The sequence below is a fragment of the Hyposmocoma kahamanoa genome, unplaced genomic scaffold (assembly GCF_003589595.1).
Source record: "Hyposmocoma kahamanoa isolate Upper Pololo Valley unplaced genomic scaffold, ASM358959v1 160, whole genome shotgun sequence".
Taxonomy (NCBI): Eukaryota; Metazoa; Arthropoda; class Insecta; order Lepidoptera; family Cosmopterigidae; genus Hyposmocoma; species Hyposmocoma kahamanoa.
In genome coordinates this window covers 1,752,138-1,768,818 of record NW_020653575.1, presented here as the reverse complement: position 1 = coordinate 1,768,818, position 16,681 = coordinate 1,752,138, and the positions used below count along the sequence as shown (strand labels likewise).

The 16,681-nt window shown below is 35.0% G+C and overlaps 1 protein-coding gene across 1 annotated transcript in view; it reads left to right on the top strand.

Moving 5' to 3' along the window:
- Positions 1-3,509: 3,509 nt before the first annotated feature.
- LOC113240663 (myelin P2 protein-like) overlaps positions 3,510-16,681 on the top strand; it is a 31,034-nt gene continuing 17,862 nt past the window's right edge. Inside the window, exon 1 of the mRNA XM_026478027.1 lies at positions 3,510-3,700. Coding sequence (XP_026333812.1) covers positions 3,628-3,700 — 73 coding nt within the window. The 5' untranslated portion in view covers positions 3,510-3,627. The remainder of the gene's footprint in view (positions 3,701-16,681) is intronic.

The following is a 16,681-nucleotide window of genomic DNA, read 5'->3' as shown; positions in this document are numbered from 1 at the left end:
ACGGTGGTATGTCACGGCCCTAACATCAAAACCCTGAGATTCCATTTGCGACAAAGTAAAAATGGAATACGTTTCATCTTATGTAAGTATATGTATATAAGTAAGTATGTAGTGCTAATAAAGCAGCGCGAGTCAGGCGCAGACAACAAGACAAGCCAGGTATGAATGAGTACAGTTTATTATGGATACAACTTGTACGGACAATGGCACACCAGACTACACATTTTTGTTCGAAAATTGTCTCCAGTGCAACGGAACAAGATACGTCAATGTGTAGCATGATGTGCTGGCGTGTGTACAAGGCAGCGTTACAATATTAATATGCTCCACGGCGATACAGCTACGACTGTCCCACAAGTGGAAGTAGTGACGTAGAAACAAGCTGCAGGCTCTCCTGTGTCCCACAAGTGGAAGCTCAACCGGAAGCAAGTTAGGTGGTGCCACAGAGGCCCTAAACACTAAACATTTTGTTTAGAACCTCTGTGGCCCCCTGACGCTGTGAACACTTTGATAGCACATTCTATTTCGATCCCATCGCCATCTAGCGGCCAGGCGATGTAACTAAAACTGTTATCATTGGGTTGCGGTGTTACAAGTATATAATAACAACGCACACACTCAACATAGCCCCGCACTAGGGAAACCCTGTGTCGCGGGTGCCATGGATACACACATAGACAACCACAAATTACACCCAAACTCACAAGAGAAATAAATGCAGGCCATACAAATATTTCCCCAACCCCGTAATCGAACCTGGGACCAGTTAAAGTTACACTTTTGCTTTTAAAATGTTTCGTACGTAAAATAATTTTTACCATTCAAGTGTATTATCTTTATTATTAATTATGGATCTCAGACCTGAGCACAGTTATAGACGTCTAATAAATAAATTAATATTAGACAACATCACATAATCTGTTGCTCTTATACTAAAGTGTGAAACTAAAGCACTTGTGTCATGGTAATCGGAAACAACGACGGTTCCGTAAACACCCAGATCCGTGATAATGTAGAGAAGTTAGTTTTTTACATTGACCCGGCCGGAGATCGAACTCGGGACCTCACAGATGGCGACACCATGAAAACCGGTGTGCAAGCCACTCGATCACGGAGGTTGTCGTAATAATTAAGCCTCTGGAACATCGGTGCCCAAACTTTTTGATTCACCGCCCACTCAGACAAGATAAAAAAATTTCACCGCCCACCTCAACAAAGAATAATTAAAAACACCTATTTTTTATATTAACTTAACACAAAAAATCACAAGAAAAAAAATTATAATTCGTAGTGTAGTTTACATAGATAACTTAGGTTTTTTTTTCAAATGCCGTAGCAAGTCAAAATCAAAACCCATAGGAAAAATTTTTACACTCGCAAACATTATTTTTTAGTTACTTTTTAAACTACTGCTCGTTCACTACGCTGACTCCCTGAGAAGAACGAGCAAGAAACTCAAAGGATTGCTCTTTTCAAATAAACCTAAATGCTATGGTATTAATGCTAATGAATCATAATTGTGTGGAATCTAGACTCTTGTTGTCTTTCCATACTTCTTTATCTAAAATATACTCTTCAATTTTGTAATATGACTTTTCAATTAAAATACTTTTAATGTAAGTTTTAAACTTAGAAAATGATAATCTTAATATATTCTCCGGAATCTTATTGTAAAAACGTATACAGTTCCCCATAAAATAATCGTTTACCTTAGTTAAAAGACATCGTGGTACCATGAGTTGGGACTTAGTTCTAAGGTTAATATTATGGATATCTTCTTTCTTAATGAAATTATGTATATTTTTACGGGCATCCAAATATTTGAGTAGAAGATACCAGTCTCCTTAAACTTTTCTCTGAGAGAAACCCGAGAACCAACTCAATCTCACTGAAGAGCAACTGAATAAACTTGAGCGACTCCAAAATTTTAGCATTAGATTCATATTTGGCTTACGTAAATATGATCACGTGTCTGATTTTCGTACTAAACTCAAGTGGTTGCCAATTCGCCTTCGCCGGAATGCTCATACTGTTTCTCTTCTTTACAATATCCTATTTAACCCCACTTCTCCTGCTTATCTTAAAGAGCGTTTTACCTTCCTTCACGAAACTCACTTGCGTGTATTGCGATCATCGGAAAACCTAAAGCTGCAGATACCTATCCATTCTTCGAAGGCTCTAGATAAATCTTTCTCGGTCCAAGCAGCTCGCTTATGGAATGACCTACCGGAAACTATAAGACGTGCCCAATCGCTTGATAAATTTAAACAATTGGTAAAGGAACATTATTTATCACTTAGTTGAAGTATTTATCATCCAAATTCTAAAATATATATAAGTAGTATATTATCATAAGTATATTCTATGTATTGTATATGTATCGATATATATTTAGTATAGTAGTTATGTGTATGTATGTTACTTATGTAGTAAGTTTTTATAAAGATTATTAAGTTCAATTTATGTATCGTTGCTGCTTTGTGCACCATTAGCTGCCCTTCACCTGTATTTAATTAAATTCTATAATAATCTGTAAGGTTGCCTGGTAGAGATCGCTGTTTAGCGATAAGGCCGCCGATTGTACATTTCCATTAACATATATATTGTAATGTTTCCATTTGTTTTGTGTGCAATAAAGCTTATTCTATTCTATTCTATTCTATAACCTAAACGGTACACAGAACGAATCGCTCGTTTTTGCGCCCCCTGGACAGCATCAATGGCCAATTGCTCCCAAAATTCCTACCGTCCGCCTAGGACTCTTCTGTGTCCACTGGGGGACAGGGTAGTGGGCAGGGTAGCATAGGTAGGGATCACTTTGAAAAACTATGCTCTGGGACGATCTGGACTTGTTATGATTTTTGTTATCAGGGGAGCTTAATCATGGCCTGTGCAGTGCTACTTTACTATGACATCGTCAATTTTCCATTGAAGAAAAAGTGTTGTATTTTGTAGAAAGAGAAAAAGAAAGAGGTGTTAAATTGCGAGTTGGTAAGGGCTGACCAAGGCGAAATTACCACATCCAACTTCGGGACCTCCTAAAAAAAGCCAGGTCAAGAGTACCCCTTTAACCGACAAGCATAGGTACTATAAAAGTACTAAATAAACTAAACTAAACTAAAGTAAACGTTGTGACAAGGCCAAAGATGTGTGTCTGATCATAGTAAGTGGAAGGCTGTTGTCTCTGCCTACCCTAATAATACCTAATACTACTATAGGAATACCTAAGTACTGCCATTAATCTATTAACTACTCGTAAAATAAAAAAGAACTTGCACATTATCTAAGCTCATACTGCCATAGCATATCCAACACTAGAACACCTAACTCCTTAAAAAAATGACATATACTATTATATGTAAATACTAACTTAAACAAGCCCTAAACCGTCCTATATTCTATTCCTATATTTTTAGCGTATGGCGTATGTGATGAACAAGACCAACTTAACCGAGCGCAAAGTCATTCATTCTAATTAAGTTCGTTCCATTCATTCGGTCACGCATGCGCGCTGCTCTTGCTCCCTCGCTTCGCTCACCGGTTGCCGCGTTTATCATTCTAGTTTAGGCCGGTACGTGAGGCTAACATATTTTTTTTGACGCCCTTGCAAATTAATTCTATTCAAAAATGGAATCTTTCTGCGGCAAGAAGTACAAGATGATCTCCTCGGAGAACTTTGATGAGTTCATGAAGGCCATTGGTAAGTTTTTGTCTATTTTTTTTTGATTCGCGATTCTGAGAACGAAGAGAAATCAATGTGCCGGCCGGCTTCCTTCTATGCACCTACCGCACCGGTTTAAACTTTTTGTGTTTTGTTGGGTGGAAAGGAAACACGTAGTCCCATTTTTATATAAATTAAAATGTAAATGCACAACCATTTTAAAAAATTCAGGTAACAGCCAATGTTAAATAATCGCTATTCTGAATTTAAAATAAATAGAATAGAGGGTATGCTTAAGTATATCACGCGATGTTATAAGAACTCAAGGAGAATTACTTGTGATTGGAATAGTTTGTTAACATTATTAGGCAATACTTTTAAACGAGGTCCTTAGTCAAAATAACGATAATGCAAAATATTACAAAAAATATCAGACGCGTAACTTAAAAATTGTCATTTTAGTGCCTTTTTGAAAATATGTTCATTTAAATTTTCATTATTAAATTATAGTTCAGACATTTTATTAAATATTTTTTCTCAATCTATTAATTTAATAAACGAATAAGTAACAAATATTAGGACAATGCTTATCGTACGTGGCATAAAGTTGAATTTACGTCTTCTAAGTGACTTACTTGCTCTTGCCTGTACTATCCATGACAAAATTATAAGAAAAACATCAACTTCTAGCAAACAACACCTTTTAGATGTTTCCCAAACGTTTAAATATTGTTGTTATGACTAATCTATTTCCAATAAACAAAATTGGTATATTTGGTGCCGCACTATATACTTACTTACTTAATAAAAAACAATACGGGCTTTGTCCTAATAATGATACTGTTGTTGTTCAATCAACGTCAATCAATGCGATTTTAGTTCAATCACAGATTACAGAATATGTTCAATCATCTACTTTATTTTTACAACTTGAAGATTCATTTTTAACCGACTTCAAAAAATGGAGGAGGTTCTCAATTTGACTCTATGCTTTTTTGTAATGTATGTTACGCGCAAACCGTATTAACCGGTATTTGTGAACCGATTTTGAAGATTCTTTTTTTGTTGGAAAGACGGTACCTCCATAGTGGTCGCATTTAATTTTGAAGAAAATCATCCACCTCTAAGGGTGGCTGTTCACGCATGATGATTCATTTTTATAAATAGTTCCCAAATTTTATTATAAGGAGCAATTATTTTAATGGTTTTGCTATTCTCCAATTCAAAGCGTTTTTCTCTCTCAATATAGGTACTTTGAGTAGTGAGAACCGATTTTTAATGTCTCCTGTGGCAAGTTCCATATAGTGGCGAACTAGGGGATGAATCCGAGTTTGCGCACTTTCCGGTAACCGATTTCAATAAAACTTGGCAAATAGATGTCATTCCACGTACTTTTGAAGTCGGTTTTTTTAGTACTCAATACTGAGATTATTTTTACATGACATTTCTTGTACATATTCTTGTGTTCGTTTGAAAGCGGCTTTGACTTTGTATGTATACTGAAACTTACGCTGTATATACAATTAACTATCAAACATAGAAGAAAAATTAAAAATGAACTATTCTATGATTAAATATTCGACATAAGAATCGTAGGCTACATTTGATTTGAAAAACGAACACTTTACCTTATTTTGTAAAAGACTTCAGAAAAAGGAGGAGATTCTCAATTCTTTTTTGTATGTTACGTGTTTACGCCGACATTTATGAATCTATTTCGATGAGTGGTCCCATTCAAATGTGAAGAATATATTCCACTTTCGGTTAACCGATTTCAATAAAACTTGGCAAATAGGTGAGGTCGATTTTTTTATGAAAAAGTTATTTATTATTTGGTACAATCTTCAGGCAACCGATTTTAGAACCTTTTTAACCGCCTACAGAGAAAAAGTATGAGTATGATTAACTTGAGATCGAGTTATACTTGATAGGAATACTTATGGATCGTATGGTGACCTCGGTGGCCTAACAGTTTACACTGTGGGCGCTGGATGTGGTTTGATTCCCAGTAGGTTCAATTTAGGAAATGTACTTTTCTAAATTGGTTCTGGTCTGGGTGTTCTGGTTGGTACTCCGGTACTCATAGTACAGGGAATTCTCTAATTTGAGACAAGGCAATTGGTGTGGTTGTCTAGAACATAATTATTATAGTTTTATTATTGTGGTTAACAAAAAAGTCTTGCCAACGTATATACTTTGCTTTATTTGTAAGTCAAATAGGTAAACGTATGTACTAAATAACTGCCTTAGTCATAGGATAGGCAACGATGAAGTGTTAATATTATGATTTAGTATGTGCAAACGGTGCACGTGACTGCTCGTGAATGTTTGACGTAATTCTCTGTAATGATAGTTAGCCTACGTACAGTCCAACTGATGGGCATAGGCCTCCTCTCACAATGATAGTGCTTGGGCAGCAGTTCCCATGTGCGCCCATACGGATTGGAAATTTCACGCAATCATTCAATCGCTTTGCAGATTTGTGCAGGTTTTCTCACGATGTATTCCTTCACCGAAAAGCTCATGGTAAATTTCAAGTTAACTTTCGCATATAAATTCGCACGTTTCTGCAGTGCGTCTCAGGAATAATCGCTAACACTCGTGTTGATAGTTTTGAAGCTGTTATGCGAAAAAGAGCGGCTTTCTTGATACGCAAAATTAGTGGCAGTGGTAACCTGAATGTCATCGCGTTCAGGATCCAGGGTTCTTTTCATGAGCACTGGACCCGAAGGCATATAATATATATATATATATATATAAAGAGGATGTTTATTTGTAATATTACCTCATTTTAAGCGCACTGTTGCTACTAACCCTTATGTCCGAAATATTTTTTTTTCAACTTTGAATTTGTAATTCTGTATAACTCGAAGTTGCAAGCCCGGATTTGAACCCACGACCATCTGCTTGAGAGGCGGTAGATCGAACTATTAGTCTAATTTTGTATTTTTACTTTATCTAACTCTGTCTAATTTTGTTTTTAAGTGTAGTTATTACTAAATTGAGACAATGTCGGTTGCGATTTTAAAATTCTCATATTGTTATCTGTCATAGAAACGAAGCATCAACATTAACCATAAAAATTTATTACAATGTATTGATAAGTTGTTGTAGAAATTATGACAAAATAAAAGATAATCTTGAAAGGATTATTCATCGTACCGGTACCTAACAGTTTTGTGAAATGAATGACGGTATTGTAGATGTACGTGTTCGTTGAATTGAAAGATAATACTTCCCTTGTTCCTGGTCGTATTGAGTAATTGATATCAATGAATCAACTGTTCTGTTCTCTAAATGATCTAAATTGAAACATTCCGATCTTATGAGGTACTTTGAAGTTAAAGAGTTAAAGTAATAGTGTTGAAGCTGAGTAGTGACTAGTAATTACTAGTAACATTTCGGAACTGAAACTTTAACTTAGATTAGTACTGGTGAATAGGTCGATACTTCCAATAAACACTCAACTTAATTTTTGGACATGTTCTGTTTTCATTTTGTTTCTTTTATTTTTTTGCACAAAATTCGGGAAGCTTAATATTAATATATATATAAATACAGTTGGCGTTAGTATTCATTGGAGGTATCGAAATGGAAGTGGACGTTTTTACCTTAATATAATAAGACAAGTACGCTAACTCTGCACAAACGTAACAGCGAGAATTGCATGTACGCGCGCCCGCCGCGTGGCGTATGCGGACGAACACATTCGCATAATCTCGCGATGCATTCGCGTTGCATAGCACTGGTCGTCTCACGCGCCTTTAATTATTTATGCGACGGCAGGCACACATAAAAGACGCGCTGCTAAGTTTCTGTGGAGTTACCATACTTGTCCTATTGTACTAAATTTTTAGTAAGTCGCTAGTTACATTATCATAACATAATTTATATTAAAAAAATCATCTCTGTCGTTTTATTTAGTCTTCTATAATATGCAGTAGCTCTAACATCTCGTAGCAGTAGAGCTCCTTGTGAAAGAGTTCGTCCAGAGAGGTACTGCCGCCTTACCTATTTCTACCGCCAAGCGGTAATGTAAATATGATATGCGTTCCGGTTTTGAAGAGTAAGAGTGCTGGGAAAATTACAGGCGCATAGGACCTGTCAACTTATGTCTTGGGTGACTGGCGCAGCGGTAGTACCTCTCAGATTCATGGGATATTAAGCAACCGCTATGGACAGGCGTGTCGCTTACTACCAGTCGCACCACTTGTTCGTTGCGCATAACTTGACATAAAAAAAAATGCGATACAAATAATTTTTATTGACTAATTTTAATTATCGATCGCACTGATAATTGCATGAAAATACTTGAAATTATATATACGACACTTTTATTAAAATAGTTTTGTGTAATTAAAATAATTAATTAAATCGTAGTATGTTTACCATTTGTGAAAATAATGTTTCCATGTTCTAACGAAGCTTGTTTTTGTACTGCGTGTTATACTGATACTGATTGGTAGTCAATTAATTAAAATATAAAATCCTAAACTAACCTTGAATTAAGATAACTAGCAAGTACTTCTAAATACTACATGTGTGCATTAAGTAGGCATCTCTAAAAAAATACATTCATCTCACTGACATATTTGAATATCACATTACAAAAGATCTCATGATAAACAATACAGTAAACTACCTCATACATAATCGATAACACGGCGTGACTAACATTTTTTTGTATGCTTATGCAATTTACTGGGCCATAAAAAGAATCAAAATGAATGGTTCGTGTGAATCAAAAAGTTTAACCTTGGTTCTGGCGGACTTTGATTTGAGCATTTTGAACTCGGAGTCCTGCACAATGACTAGTGATAACCGTATTACATATATTTCGTAACGTTAAGGTTAAACATTGGCATTTATTTTTGACAACTTTGAAAAGTATTATCGTGCCAAAATTTATAAATGTGACATTTTATGAAGTATCGAACTGGCGCATGTAGAGTAACAACATTTTCTTGATTATTATCTGTATTGTAATCCGTCTACCAAAATGATAGATGACTTTGATAACCAACCATACAGTGTATTAGTCACATTGTTTTCATGTATATAATGCTTATTACCATGCATTATATCATTGCCTGGCAAATAACATTATGCCCAGTTACTACTCAACCCGTTCTTGTTAGATCTTCGTGCAGATGTTCAAAACTGAGCTATTATCATTGACTTATAATTATATGGACGTCGGGTCCGCGCTAAAAAGTGTCCGAACTTATAGGGCGTTAAAATCGTATACAGAGCGTCATTCACGCTTTAGTCTTCGTTTGTTCGACTGACAGCGAAGCAAGCAAAATTAGACAGTACTGCGATGACATTACAATTTAAATTCAACGTTTTAGCTTTTTTATGTTCCTTTACATGTCACTACGTTTAAATAGGTTGACTTGGGACATTTTTTACGTGGTTTTTGTATTAGACCCGTCGTCCATTTATTTGTAAGTCAATGGCTATTATTATATAAACTGATGCGTGTTTTTTTTTTATTGAGGGTACTTACCTATTTCTGCCGCTAAACTATAATGTGACCACTACGTACTTATTTTGTATGGTATCCAAGCATACGGGACTTGTCAACTTGTATCTCAGGATGGCGGGCGCGGTGGCAGTACCCCTCAGATTTTTGCAATTTAAAACTCTGAGTGACACTGCAACTGCTATGGACAGGCATGTCACTTACCACAAGGCGCATGACTTGTTCGTCCCATCGTTTTTTAAAATATTAAAATTCTAATGCATTGAGTAGGTATGTTAATTTGTTATTACTTTCAACGTAACATAACATTTGGTTTTTACAGCGTGCTTATCAGCAAAAGGATAAATTGTAACGATCAAACTTTGCAACGATTAGAGTTTAATATTCTCAACTAGCTTGCTAAATAAAGTAAATTGAAACTATTAATTTTCAATTTGTCCATACGATGAACAAAACCTAGAATGGTCTTCCAATACCAATAAATCATCTTGAAATGAATTTACGAGACCCTCGGAATGAATCATCTTTAGCACGCTTTTAATGTTTTTTTATGGAACAAATATTCTTTACAGACTTCGATCTCATTGAGTGCTTTTAGGTAACCTTGAATGGCAAGGTAATAATAATATTAGCTAGTTTACGAGCACCTAACATTACTAAAGGTCAAGTCAATTTGACCGTACAATATCCTTAAGAAATTTACTCAACAGTTAGCATGGCCAACATAAAAATAAAATGTCCTGAGAGCAATCTAAATATCCATCAATCTGGATAGATTGAATGCTCGTACAAAAAGAGTGGTTACAATTGAATCCACTGTTACTCTCGCAGAATTAGATTAGGATGTCGCTAAAAAGGTGAAATTGATACCGATCATGGAACTTACAGCATCTCAGAAAATCATGTCGAAAAAATCAAAAAATCATGTCTAAAACAGAATAAAGGTGGAACGGAGACAAGTTGTTTAAAGGACAGGGTTGCTAGTCTGACCCGATGGGACTGTGGTGATTCTCGTACACTAATACCTGTACGAAGGAAGATGTCAACGCGACCACGTATAACGCAGTGAAGGTGGCAACTTATAAAGGCAATTTAGTTATAAAATAAAAGAAGCATCAACACGATAAGAAGAAGTTTGATGGTCATAGGATCTTATGCTTACTAATGCCATTAATAATACAAAAGGGACTACAAAGTCCTACCGCAACATCGGATGATAGTCAATTAGTAATGCATGGCAATGGCATGAGACCCCGACTATGCCGATTAAGCTATTGGCCGCCCGACTGAGCCAATTGTAGTAAAATGGACGACAATCAGCTTCAATTGTAGCCAATAAGTGACTGTTTGTTGAGACTTGAAAGTCGTTTCATTCAACGATCATATTTGTTGAGACACTGATTTTAACGTAAATAATGTTTTTGAACACACAAACAAACACAAAGAACAATTTTTGTAGTAAATATAAGATCGTAAGATTTGCTCATTACGATAGCACATAACGTAACAAATAATTAATAATACTATTGCAATAGAGACATTTTTAATGAGATTGAAAGACTCGAACCTCCAGATAAACTTAGATAACTCCTACATAACAAAACATATTTTACAAACAAAAGCAGGTACTCATATCTTGTCTGGTGAGATGTCGTTGCTGCAAGTATTGTAACCACGCGCCATATCAATTCTGTAATTTGAACTTGACATTGTAATCTCTATGTGTGTAGCGAAGATTTGTTGAAGTCAATGTTTTGATTTGATGAAGGTATACATTTTTAATTAACTCGAAACGTGTTGTGGGATGTAGCCTGATATAGAGAAGACATATAAACAGATGAGAACAACGAAAAAATGTAAAACGACAGCATCATAAAATTAAGAAGTTTGTTGGTTATATAACTTTGTAATCGTTTGTACTTTGTAATGTTATTTACTGTTTATGTAGCCACCTGCTCGTATGAGATTCAAAGTCCGAGCATTATTTTTCATACGTTGTAGTAGTAATTTACAGTGGTCTCGACTACAGTTCAGATATGTTAAGTAGATGCTTACATTTTAGTTACCTTGTGATTTAGTAGCAGTCGAGATACAAGAGTTTGTCCAGGGAAGTACCTATTTCTGCCGCCAAGCAGTAACGTGACCATTACTACTACTCTACGGTTTTGAAGTGTCAGGGGTGCTGGTGAAATTACAGGCACATGGGACTTGTCAGCTTATGTCTCAGGGTGACGGGGTGACGGGCGCAGTGGCTAGGCGTGTATGGATAAGCGTGTAGCTTACCATCAGACGCACCACGTGTTCGTCCCGTTACTTGATATCATAAAAAAAATAAGTCTAACTTGCACAATTGCCGAGCTTCCAGCGATGTCAGCTTGTTATGATCAAAGCATACTTCTTCTTTTTTCCCTTTTTCTCTTTAATCTTTTAATGATTGTACGAATATAAAGTTTGTACTTTATGTGAACGCTGTTGTGAAGATAAACATAAAATAGACTAATATTTTAGTTCCTGTGCGTTTAGTACACAGTTTTGGATCGTTTGCGTATTATATCATGATTCAGGTGAAGGTAGTCGAAGAGTACAATATTCTTTCAGACGGGTGTATAATGGTGGTATGAGCTGGAAACGGATTGAGTGGTTGGTTGGCAAATGACCGACCTTACTGTGATTGGGAAACATATTTATACTATTTGATGCAGCACAAAGACGCACGTCTTTGTGCTGTCTTATACTATTTCATCATTTCTTAATGATTTCTTAGCTTACATCACTATCACTTTTTATTTTTATGGCTCCATCATTATGAAAAATGATGATTTTCTTCTTTTTTAAATGTTATGGCTCCATCGAAATAATCAATGATTTTGCCAATGTCAAGTAAAAATAACTATGGACGGTAGTTTAATATTATTATAAAAATTATACAAAAAAAAATGGCGATTGCGCCAATGTCCTGTGAGAATAATGTCCAATGATGATTTTGCCAAATGCCTGAGTGTAATAGGATTTGACGTTAACTCTCTGACTGCTTCTTTATTGACTATCTATGATAACTAGAGATAATAATAGGCCGGTTTCTATGTATCAAAGAAGAATATAATAGTATTAATGTATTCTATTTTAATCAACATTTTTTAAGTGAAATTAGCGACTGCTTTGCTGCGGTAGTATATTTAGAAAAAATATATAGAATTGTAACTAATAATATAACAATTTTGTTTTAATTATTTAATTTTATTTATGAAGATATTTGAAGTTTAGGTAAATTAAATATACTCTCCATATTATAAACTCTATTTTTTATAGATAACACAAATTAAGTAACATTTACAATTGTACACTGCCTAGAAATTATATTTATAAAAAAAACAAGAACTCTTTAGAGCTCTAATAACATGCTTCAATTTTCCGTCACTAAAATAAAAACAACCGCAAACCGGTTAGCATCAGTGACACTGATGCACTTGGACGTTGAACCTCTATTATTATCTGTTATAACGTTTCTTTAAGATACAGTAGTAATAAATAAATAAACATATCTAATACCGGATTTATATTTTTTATATTTGACTTATTGAAAATGAAACTATTATTCCGGATCTAAATCGCGTATGTTTGTTTTTTCAAACTCTTGACGGTCCCATTGTCATGGCTGACTGCAATGGTAATCAGTTTTATATTTACTCAAACCACTCTATTCCGAACTTTAGTTACAAAATAATTAATACCTGAAATTAGACTTATAATTATATATATACTATAACTAAAAGGGAATTAGAAATGAAATAAAACATATTAACGTGTACGAATGCAGTCTTAAGTCTGCTTGGGATTTTTTATCAGAGGAAATACTGGATCCATCCATCCAAATAACCGGAAATTATCTTTCCTGTTAATATTAGGATAAATAAAAACACAGACTTCTTTTGGACAAGGACATGGGGTTTGTCCATGGTTTGTCAAACTATTATAGGTATAATAATTATATAAATATTTCATTTAATTATATTTATTTAGCGTGCGCCTTTGTGCCCCTTTGGCGTAATGGCCCTTAATCCAACCCCGAATAGATTTTATTATAAATGTAAAATATAACTTACGAACTAGTAGATACATCTTTAAAATGTTGCAAATACTTCAAAATTGTGGGTATATGAAAAGGCAAATAAACATTGACTATCGAAACACAAAAGTGAACAAAGTAGAGTTACGTGTGTTTCTTACGTTACATTTTAGTTTCCATAAATTTGCTATTCTAAATAGGTTTATTATGAATATTCTAAGGTATAATTAATAACAATTAATTATGCAAAACTGTTCGACGTTGAACTTTTTGTCATATTTAGAGAAGTATCTAAGACTACTTAGTAGGTACTTACTTAGTAAGACTACGTATGTAAGACTAAGAGTACTTATGCTTCCAAATCTCACGATGTTATTAGATTACGATGTTTTACTATCTATTTATAAATCTACTGCTCAAAAATTCTTTTTACCCGGAAATAACCAATCGCAAAACGAAAACTGTAGTTACACCTCTTTTTTTGTGATGCAACGAAACGAGTTATTGAATATGGTGATTCCAAAAAATTTGAAAAACTAAAAAATTTTGATTACAAAAAGGGAAAATTGAGTTGCTCCTGTTTGTCTCAATGTTTTTGTAAATACCAAAATTAGTGTATTTATTATTATATTGATGTTTAGAAATAAAAAAATGTGATTGTACAGCCTGTTTTTTCTGTAGGTGACGCCTATACTTTTTTGTATGTTATTTACTTAACTTCTTTTATGTTATTTCTATGTTATTTACTTAACAAATCTCTAAACAAACAAATAATTCACTGATCAATTGCTATCTACAACAATATAATAAGAACAATATACGCGAGGTTCCCGATGTAGACTTTTTTCAAAGAGAACAAATGATTGATTCCCTTCAATTTAAATTGTAAATTGAAAAATTGCGCCAACAAAGGTCGTTGACCTTGACGTCACACGATCTCAGTCGACCAATGGGGACGCGCCGCGCCCTTTTGTCGACCAATCAGAGGTCGGTGTTGTTATCGATTAGTCCCCACTGAACTTCACAATAACGGAATCCCTAAGTGAAATGATGCTGTATCCGTATGCAACAGGCATCCATTGTAATGCAATTGAGCAATTGATATTTTATACAAGGCATTTTGATTTCAATAAAATGACATCGACTTATAGAACGAACGCTCGCAGATTCGTCACCGATCTATAATTTGCACTCGCTTGATTTTTAAATAAACTACTAACCAGGGTTATTGCTGGTGCAGGCTTTTCACACATTCTATTTTAAAAAATCGAAATAAAATATAGGAACATTATGTTTTCGAATTTAATATTTTTATAATAAATCGTATATAATGTATATGAAGCTTTTTTAATATTTTGACATTTGTTATCATTATCAAAAACAATCAAACTGCAATAAAATCAATCAGCCTGGCTAGCTTAATCAAACTAAAATTTTCTCAGTGCTACTACGACGGTAGAGCTGCTTTTTGTGTTTGGAGACGTATATAAGATCATTGGGTTGGAGTCTGTTTCTGGATTAACGACGTGAATATCCGCACTGTATACCAGGATCAGTCAATGCGGATGCAGATGCTAATATAAACAACAACCTTGGTTTTTTTTTTGTAGCTTTAAATTGCAAAGATCTGCGGGTCTCTACCGCTGATCCCGTCACCGTGAGTCATTGACAAGTCCCATGTGCCTGTAATTTCACCAGCACCCTTCCCCTTCAAAACCGCAACACAGTAATGCTGACATTACTGCTTGGTGGCAGAAATAGGTAAGGTGGCAGTACTATCCTGGACGAACTCTTTCACAAGGAGCTCTTCTGCTACTTAAAAATAGCAAGTTTACAACAAGTAACAGCGGAAAATTGAAAGAGAAACTCGTTCTGTAACGACGACGTAAAATATGACGAGGGAAATTAACGACCAGTTGCCTAGGAGTTAATAAGTCGGAGAGTAATGGCGGATTTATATTAGTCGTGAAAAGCTTTTGGCGCCTGAATAACTTAACGTCTGAGTGTTGTTTGCGTAAACCGAATAATGTGTACACATACATCCGCTTATATAGCTAGGTTCCGTCTGTGAAAGTGAAGGACGTGACATGGACGTGATGAACGATTCGCGTTTTCCAAGATTGTGGAAGGAATGCAAATAGATCGAGTTATTTGTAAATAACTTCTTTTTTAACCGATTTCCAATAAAAGAGGACGTTTTCAATTCGACTGCTTTTGCTTTTTTTTGTGTTACGCGATAACTCCAGCATTTGTGAACCGATTTTGATAATTTTTTTTGTTGGAAAGAGGGTACCTCAGTGGTCCCATTTATGGTGGAATATTTCTTCCAAATTTAACATTTTATCGCGAAACATACATTAAAGAAAGATCCACCTTTCTGAAATCAGATAAAAAGCACTTATAACGTTTATCACATGTGACTTTATTATACCAAAGTTATGACGTAACAAGGAGTACTTAGTCGAGGTTTATAAATACTTGATTACTCAAATTTGAATAACCCACTTTTTGCCCCATTTTCATTCGCTAATCACGCCACACTTAGTGCTTTTTGTTAGAACAAGCCGTTTTTGTCTCGGCTAGACGAGATTAGTCACGTCCTTCTGGAACAATTTACTTTACTTGTCTATTTTATATTATGCATTAATTTAATCGATGGCTTTCTAAAATAATGTAACTTTATTTTACCAGCAGTAGAGCTCCTTGTGAAAGAGTTAATCCAGTGAAGTACTGCCACCTATTTTTGCCGCCAAGCAGTAATGATAGCATTCCTGCGTTTTGTTTTGAAGGGCAAGGGTGCTGGTGAAATTACTGGCACATGGGACTTGTCAACTTGTGTTTTGTCACTCGATACTATAAAAAAAAAGAATATACTTATTAACAAAAAGTGATTGTCTTCAGAAGCGCAAAGCTTCGTATACCAGCACAATGTTGCCACGTCATTATTTTCACCAATGGAAAGATCGGTGTCTCATCTACTCGCAGGTGCTTTTCCACCGGGGCGAAGTAAGACGAGAATTGAAGTCTCGCCGGCTTAATTCCACCAAAAATTGCCATTAATAAATTATCGCGAACTCGCAAGTTCGCGATTGATATTAAATTGATGATGATTAAAATGAGATTTGCTCGACATTTCATGTGATCGACACGCTTCGATCTAGTTAAAAATACAATATCGACCATCTGTATCGTACACATTTACTCTTTTTTGTCTGTACCCACGTGTTGATCGACAAAAAATACGATGTCGATCGTCTGGTGTTGGTTATTCCCATCTGATCCCCTAAAACCGATCCCTGGGGGACCCGTTTTATTTTATATTACCTTCGGATCCCCAAAGGATAAAGAATAATTAATTAGAAATGAACAACATTAAAGGTAAAGGTTTTTAACTCTTTGTTATTTTCTTAAATACTACTTAAGACTGATTTTTGTTACTTGTGAATAGCAATATGTCAATATTAATTAT